The sequence below is a fragment of the Hevea brasiliensis genome, chromosome 14 (genome assembly GCF_030052815.1).
Source record: "Hevea brasiliensis isolate MT/VB/25A 57/8 chromosome 14, ASM3005281v1, whole genome shotgun sequence".
Lineage (NCBI taxonomy): Eukaryota > Viridiplantae > Streptophyta > Magnoliopsida > Malpighiales > Euphorbiaceae > Hevea > Hevea brasiliensis.
In genome coordinates this window covers 27,439,395-27,447,828 of record NC_079506.1, presented here as the reverse complement: position 1 = coordinate 27,447,828, position 8,434 = coordinate 27,439,395, and the positions used below count along the sequence as shown (strand labels likewise).

Genomic DNA, 8,434 nt, shown 5'->3' with positions numbered 1-8,434 from the left:
AAGTGAGCAGTTTTTGATTGAGTATTTCTATGAGGGACTTCTACCAATGGATCGTAGTATGATAGATGCTGCTAGTGGAGGAGCTTTGGTTGACAAGACACTAGATGAAGCAAGGAGGTTGATTGCTAATATGGCAGCAAACTCTCCGCAGTTTGGAATGAGAATGGATCACACACCTAAGAAGGTTAATGAGGTAAGTACATCAAACCTTCAAAAACAGATTTCTGATTTAACTTCTTTGTTGCGGTAATTAGCTGTAGGGAACATGTAAACAGTTAAGGTATGTGGAATTTGTTCGGGTTCGGGTCATGCTACTGACATTTATCCTACATTACAAGAGGATGAATCAATGTAACATGTTAATACAGTAGGAAATTATGGACAGCCACAACGTAGGTATGATCTCTTTCTAATACTTATAATCCAGGATGGCGAGATCATCCCAATTTGAGTTATGGGAATCAACCAGTACAAAACCGATACCAGCAGCAAAGACCACTAGTGAATCAACTACCTCCGCCTCCCTCAAATCAAGGTATGTCACTTGATGAAATTGTTAAGACTTTGGCTAACAATACATAATAGTTTTAACAGGAGACCAGAAATAACATTCAAAACATAGAGAGGCAAATTGGTCAATTAGCTTCATCTATGAGTAAGATTGAAGCTCAAGGTTCTGGAAAGCTTCTATCACAAACAGTTATGAATCCCAGAGAAAATACGAGTGCTATAGTGTTGTGGAGTGGGAAAGAAGTTGATAACCAGACTCCACACGAGTCAATGAAAAAGAAGAAGCAAGGAGTAAAAGAGTCTGAAGTTCCTAAAGTTGAGGTAGATACTAAACCTAAACTGAATAAGGTTAATAATTCTATTCTTCCTCCATTCCCCTGCAGGTTGGCCAAGACTAAGAAAGAAGGACAAGAGAAAGAAATTTTGGAGACTTTCAGGAAGGTAGAGGTTAATATATCTTTACTTGATGTGATCAAACAAATCCCCAAGTATGCTAAATTCCTTAAGGAATTATGCACTACAAAGCGCAAGTTGAGGACTTATGAGAGTATCAGTGTGGGGAAAAATATGTCGACATTAATTTAATGAAAATTACTTAAGTGTAAGGATCTAGGTTCGTTTTCTATTTTCTGTAGAATAGGTGATTCTAGATTTGAACGTGCAATGGCAGATTTAGGAGCATCTATTAATGTCATGTCATATTTAGTTTTCCAGACTTTGAATTTGGGTCCTTCGAAAGAAACTAGCGTCATTATTCAGTTAGCTGATCGTTCTAATGCTTACCCATTGGGAGTAGTTGAGGATGTGTTGGTGCAGGTTGGAGAATTGATTTTTCCTGTAGATTTTTACATTCTGGATATGGAGGATAGTGCTCCCACATCAAAGTCAGCTTTGATTTTGTTTGGAAGAGCTTTCCTAAAATCTGCCAAGACAAAAATTGATGTGGATAAGGGTACCTTAACTATGGAGTTTGATAGAGAGACTGTCAAATTTAATATCTTTGATGCCATGAAGTATCCTGCTGATGATCATTCTGTCTTTTTTATTGATGTTGTTGATACATTTTGTGCAGAATGTTTTTGAGTTAAGCATGGAGGATGAGTTGGAAAGAAAATTACAATTGCATGAATTAAAGGAAATTCAACTTAAGGCTTATGAGAATTCTAGGATCTATAAAGAAAAGATCAAGACATTTCATGACAAACTAATTCTAAGAAAGCAGTTTGTGATTGGACAAAAAGTTTTATTGTATAATTCCATATTGAAGCTAATGCTTGGTAAGTTACGTTCTCGTTGGATTGGACCCTTTATTGTTACTAATGTGTTTCCTTATGGTGCAATTGAAATTCAAAGTTTAGGAACTAACAAGGTGTTCAAGGTCAACAGTCATAGACTCAAGCCATTTTATGAGGGATTTTAGGAGCATTCAGTGGAGGAGCTCAAATTGAGTAACCCAATTTATGTGGATTAAGGAGCTTTGCCATGTAGAGCTAATGACGATAAACAAAAGCGCTTCTTGGGAGACAACCCATGGGTGGCTTATTAACCACAATCAGATTTGTTTTCTTTCTCTTATTTTATTTTATTTTCTAGCATTTTTTTTTCTTTCTTTTCTTTTACATTTAGGCTTTACATTAGGGACAATGTAAGTTTTAAGTGTGGGAGAGGAGAAATTTGTTGCTGTAATTTTTTTTAATTAAAAAAAAATCGTTCTCATAAGCTTGATTCATGATTTTATATTAACTCTCGGAGAGAAATGCTTTGTCCTTGAAATGACTTTTCTATTTTAGGTTGAATTTTTGAGATTTTAGGCAAGGTAATAGTAATTTTAATGATAGATTTTCTCTCTTCTCCATACCATAGAGTAATTTTTTTTCTTGCATAAATCATTTAGGCTTGATTTAATGGTGAAATGATTAGTTATGTGTGCTTTAAACTAGTGTCATGCATATTTCAGAGTTTTATTTAATCTATCAAGGTACTTTATAATATGTAGATGCATGAATTGGGGGAAATAAAAGGCTAAACTTGAAAATTGTTCCGCTATTTTAGTTAAGCAAAGTAACCAGGGGTCTTCATGAATCCCATGTCAATTCTCAGGTCAAAAGCTAGCTAGGATATGAGCAAGGTACTTTTCTGAAGGTGACGGTTAAAATAAAATTAAAAAAAAGCAACTGTGACGAGAGAGAAATACCAATTTCAAATATAAAAAAAAGAAGCCATTTCTATCTCCCCTAAGATGTGTAAAGAGCTATAATTGTTGTGCCTTGATAAATTAGCCTTATGTTTTAATGTGTATTGGTTTAAAATTTTATGAAACTTTAATTGTGTGAGCTTAATTGATTTCAAGCCTTTTGTTTTGTGTTGGAGAATTGTTGATATATTGGTATGGTATTGATGAAATTTGTTGTGATGGTTATTACCTTACTTGCCTCTTCTTTCAAACTTTTAATCTTTTGTTAGAGAATGTTGTGATAGGGTTAAGTTAAGTGAACTTCTAAGTGAAGTTGATTGAGAGTTTAAGTCATGCTTAAGGACAAGCATGGAATAAGTATGGAGAAATTTGATAAATGCATAATTTATTAATTTTACTCTCATCACATTTAGTGTTTCTGGTGTATTTTTATGCCTAATTCAGTTGATTAAAGTATAATTATCATTTAGGCATATTTTTAGATAGTTGTTGGAATAATTGTGTTAAATGGAGAAATTTTCAGCATTTACATTAATTTGACCTTTGCTGTGTTTTTTAGGTATTTCTGAAGTTGTGGGTCTCTGAATCCAATGCTATTTAATTCATTGAAAAGCTAAGTCAGAGCACTATAAATGACAAAGAGAGACCAAAGCCCAGATCAGTCTCTAAGGTTGTCAAAATTAGTTGTGAATCTAATACAAAAGCCCAGACTTGATGTGTCACGACTAGTTTCAGTATTTATTTTGTATCTGGAGTTCCAGATGTCTAAATGAAGCAAACCTAGGCCCAATTGAACCTTAAGAGCCATCTCTATAATTTCTATGAAGAGCTAGAAGCAAGATAAGGCAGTTTTAATTGTCAAAAATGGCAATAAAGTCGTCATTATGGGTTGGATACTCTGTCAAAACCAGTTTTTATTTTTGGCCTATAACTTAGGCTGTAGACCTCCGATTTAGGCAAATGAGTGCCCGTTGGAAAGCTAAGAAGTAGGGCTATAACTTTTCTGAAGAAGTTAGAGGCAGAATCGCAAGAGAAGTGGCTGAAAATTGGCCGTGATTGCAAAGCAAAAAATCTATCTTTCTGTATTTCAAAACTTTTCCAAGTTTGATTCTCATCTTTGGGATTAAGTTTTTTATTATAAAGCTCATCTTTGGTAATAGCAGAGACAGATCCATTCAGACCTTCAACACGCCTTCAACACCTTCATTCTCCATTCACGTCCATAGCTTTAGATTTCTCCATTTTATTTTTCTTTTGTAAGCCATGAACATGAGCAGCTAAGTTCTAAATTCATTTCAAGGGATTCTAGTTCTTATGCATAATTTGTGAGACTAAGTTCTTAATTTAAATTATGCCTTTTTGAATATCTATTGTTTTCTGATTTAATTGTTTTTGATCTATTGAATGATTTGTTCAAAAGGCCTATTAGTTAATTATTTGATGTGATCAATTACTAGTTCATCTTCATAATCCGTAATTATTGTGTAAGATTGAATGTGAGTAGCAATTATGTTTTATTGATTATGATCTAAGTTTTCGATAATAACCTAAGGAAACAATAGGATGAATTAAATGGTTTATGCTTTATAAATCGTTGTTCAGCTTAACTACTTCCTGTTCTTAAAGCAGTTATTAATTTGATGAGGATTGCTTAATACCAATTCAGTTAATAATTAGAGTCAACAAGAGTGCTGGGCTCGAATTAATGAATATAGAGAAGTTAGGGGTTTTACCTTGCTGTTTGGTAAATCTACGTTAAGTATTCAACAAGAGATAATTGTATTTCTTTTGTCTATGATCGAGTCATGCATTGGAATGCGAATCACCTTGGACTGAAGTTTGTTTAAATTGAGAGTTTCATATTTAAATTTAGTTCTTTAATTTCTGAACTTAATTTTTTCTGATTTAGTTACAACCTCACCCCCCCCCCTCCCCAACTTTTGTTCTTTTTCTGTTACCTAAATGCACGAAATTTAGTAACTCAGTCTCTAGAGTTCGACCTGGATTACTACTTATTGCAGAAAATATTTCATTACTGATAATTTCAGTTAATTTAATTTTTTGTGGATTCAGTAACCATCAATAATCTTAAAAAATAATTTTAGTGCAATTAAATTAAAATTTCAATGACTCCACATTGCTTAATAAAATGTTAATAACATATCAAATTGGATCCATATAATACATAGTAAGGTTAAAAGTTATAAAAAAAAAATTGAAAGAAATGATTTTCTAACATTTGAATTTTTTAATATAGAGAATAAATTTTGAATAAAAACTATTTAATTAATAAAATAAAAAAATTAAGAATTAAACTACACTTTTAATAATTTTTTTTAAATTTTGATAATCTTATTAAAATGTGAGCACACTTATACATAAATGAAATAAATATATATCATTAATTTAATATTACAAATTAACAATGCAAAAAATATTTTTCATAGAAAAAATTTTTCATATATAAATTATTTTTTGTGAAACAAACGAAATTTTAGAAACAAATCAAGTAATTATGTGGAAGGTCATAAACCATATATATATTTTTTTCATTTTATTAATTTTTGTTTTTGTAGAATTTTTTATGAGTATCATTCCATTCAATACGCCCTCCACGACTTTACTCACTCCACCCCTCCCAAAAATCCTTTTATAAAAATATATATTTTTTTAATTTTTTTAAATTTAACAATAACTATAACTAAAATGATTTATAATAATATATAAATTATAAATTGAATATATATATATATATATATATATATATATATTTATCTCAATAAAAATAATAAAAGAATTAAATAATTAACAAAATTAAATATAATAAATAAATTATATATTTTTAAAAATATAAAATTTTTAAATAATAATTTACACTTAATTAAAATCAAATAAGGGCACGTTGTAAAAGTTTCATATGAAAGTAGAAAGCTCAAAAAAGGCTGTCAATCGGTGACACCAAAAAGAGAAAAAAAAAGAAAGGAAACCAACAAGTCAAGTCGCCAACCACACAAAATGCTCTTTCTAAATGGACTAGAGGTTCTGATGTTCCTGGGGAAGTTGATATATTAATTAGTCAACGATATTATTCAAGATTTTGCTTGTGAATCATTATGCTTTCAATGTAATTGGTTGACTCTTATGCATATTGGATTGTAAAATATATTAAAGGGTGGTTTAGGTTGGGTTTTAAACCCTCTTTAAAAAAATAAAAATGTTAGTTGGTTTGTTGTAATGTTTATTTATTTTTTTAATTCAAGAAGGTATTTTTTTTTATATTTATTTTATGGTTCATAAAGAATAATTTTTTAAGATTTATTATCTCCTATAATTAAATATGAATCTTCTCCTTGAAAGTGTAGCGTGCCCTGTCATTGCACGAAATCCTTATTGAAAATGTAATGCTTATTCTATTCAAATTTTAATTATTTTATCTATATTTATTATAGCTCTTTTGACAGAGCACAGAGGGGAGCATTATTTAAAAAAAAAAATATTATCAACTTTTTTATAATTTATCAAAATTAATTATTTAATTTTTTAAAACGTTCTAGTAACGCAAAAAGCTCTACATGATACTTCCTTTCACCTCAATCCTATGTAACAGCAGCCGTTTATATTGGGCAGTCTGCTCCATTGACTTTAGCAAAGGTGTCTCAGTCTTCGGAAAAAAAAAATTATTTTAAATATTTATATTATTTAATTTTTATAATTTTAACTATTCATATTATTTAGTGTTTATAATTTTAATTGATCAAATTATTTAATCCTTTAACTAAAGCTAAAATAAGATAATTTTCATATAAATTAAAAAAATAAAAAATTTAATTTATAAAATGCATAGACATTTTAATTAAAACTTAAAACAATGCAGAAATTTTGATAAAATATAGAAATTTAAGAATTTAATAATTTACCTTTTTTATTTTATTAAAACCAAATAGGGGCACATTGACAAATCACAGATGAGCACGAAAGCTCCCAAAAAAGGCAGAATGACACAGTTACACCAAAAAGATTGAAAAAGAAAGGAAATAAAAAAGACAGCGCCAACCACTCAAAATGCCATCTCTAAAAATCAAATTTCAGGTACAGGCTGGTCCTCCTCGTCCGGAGAAGCCATCGTCCATTCTCCGTCTTCTCCTCTGACCATCCCTTTGTTCTTCTCTATCCACCATGATCCTGGCACCATGCACTCATTTTTCAAGAACTCACATGACTTGTTCACCAAAGCCAAGCTTCTCTTCACTCTCAGCTTGAACTCTCCTTTCTCACCGTTCCACCCTGCCACTATATGCAACATCGCCTGCAAATTATGCCAGTCACTAGGATTCTTCGAGTCCTTTAGGTTCGGGGATTTCCTAGTATCGATTTCGAGCTCAGTTCCTGTATATCTATAGCCCAAAAGTCTTCCTGGATAGTGTGGAATGACATCAATCTTGTTCTTTATATGCAAAACTTTAAGATTGGGATACTTGTTGAACCTGGAATTGAAGGCTTTGTTTCCAACTTGTGGGCTGCCAAAGACAAAAGCAGCTAGTGGGATATCGGTAATACCATTTTCCACTAGATCAAAAGCAGCTAAAATTGATAAACTAGCACCAAGGCTATGCCCTGTTAAGATTATGCTTAGATTATCATCTCGATATTGCTCCCTCAACTGATTAATCTTGGTCAAAAGTTGCTGCCTGGCACTTAATTTTGTGAAAGGCGATTTTGGGTCATCAGAAATATAAATCGTAAGCCAACCTAGCATTACCTTAGGGACTTTCTCATCATCATCGTTGTCACTGTCGCTGCTACTATTATTCTCTTCAATTCTCTGGCTACTGCCCCGTAACAATGGTAGAGCGGAGTGGAGCTTCGCACCTAAAATGTCAACCCACTCATAGTTTCTGGTGGTTCCCCGAAACACTATATAGATTTCACGTCGTCCAAGAACTTTGGTATACTCGTCAGAGGTAACAGAGATGTAGCCGATCCAGTTAGATTCGCGGTCCCAGGACTCCCGGGACATCGAGTGGAGAAGGAAGGCTTCTGGGAGGCTGACCCGAGCCGTCCCATAGAGGAAAGAAGAGACTCGATAGTTTTCAGCGTCTTCCAGCATCACCTTTTGGAAGAAGTTGTTCTTGCCGTAGCGGCTGGTACCGCAGTACTTGGAGTTCTGGTCGTTGTTGAAGGAATCATAGGTGGCCTGGCAGAAGTCGCCGCAGCGGAGAACAAGTTTCCGGACTGTGAGGTCAAGAGGGTCAAGGAGGCTTTCCCAGTTGTTGCTACCCAGGATTTCAGGCCATGTTGGTTCTTGAGGGTTTGGTGTTTCCATAGAGAAGATAAGGCAAGAAATTGCAGATAATGGATTGGAGATGGTTGATCTTGGGGATTATTATGTTTTGGATATTGAAAGGGAAAGTTTGATGTCATTGGAATTTATATAAAACTTGACGGTAATTAAAGTTAATATATATATATATATATATATATATATATATATATATATATAAATAAAGGAAGAAAGATTAATTGTATATTTAAAATTTTAATTCATACCTAAATAAATTCATTTTTTAAGTTTTGAATAAATTATAATTAAGTTCTTGAGGTTTGACAAAACTTATGAATTAGTCCATATATTTTTAAAATCCACCTACTTTGCTCTTGACATATTAATAAACCTACATATTAGTTTCTACCATTAAAATCACAATTAAATCAGCCCTTAATATTAGTGAA

General features: G+C 32.1%; 1 protein-coding gene across 1 annotated transcript; it reads right to left on the bottom strand.

The window, feature by feature from the left end:
* Positions 1-6,608: 6,608 nt before the first annotated feature.
* On the bottom strand, positions 6,609-8,107 carry LOC110652174 (phospholipase A1-IIdelta). The gene has a single exon (XM_021807716.2). The coding sequence runs from the start codon at positions 8,025-8,027 to the stop codon at positions 6,783-6,785; it is 1,245 nt and encodes a 414-aa protein (XP_021663408.2). The 5' UTR covers positions 8,028-8,107; the 3' UTR covers positions 6,609-6,782.
* Between the last annotated feature and the right edge of the window lie 327 nt (positions 8,108-8,434).

Bases quoted from the DNA above. Each gene is read 5' to 3' on its own strand.
- LOC110652174 (XM_021807716.2), bottom strand. From the start codon at position 8,027: ATGGAAACACCAAACCCTCAAGAACCAACATGGCCTGAAATCCTGGGT.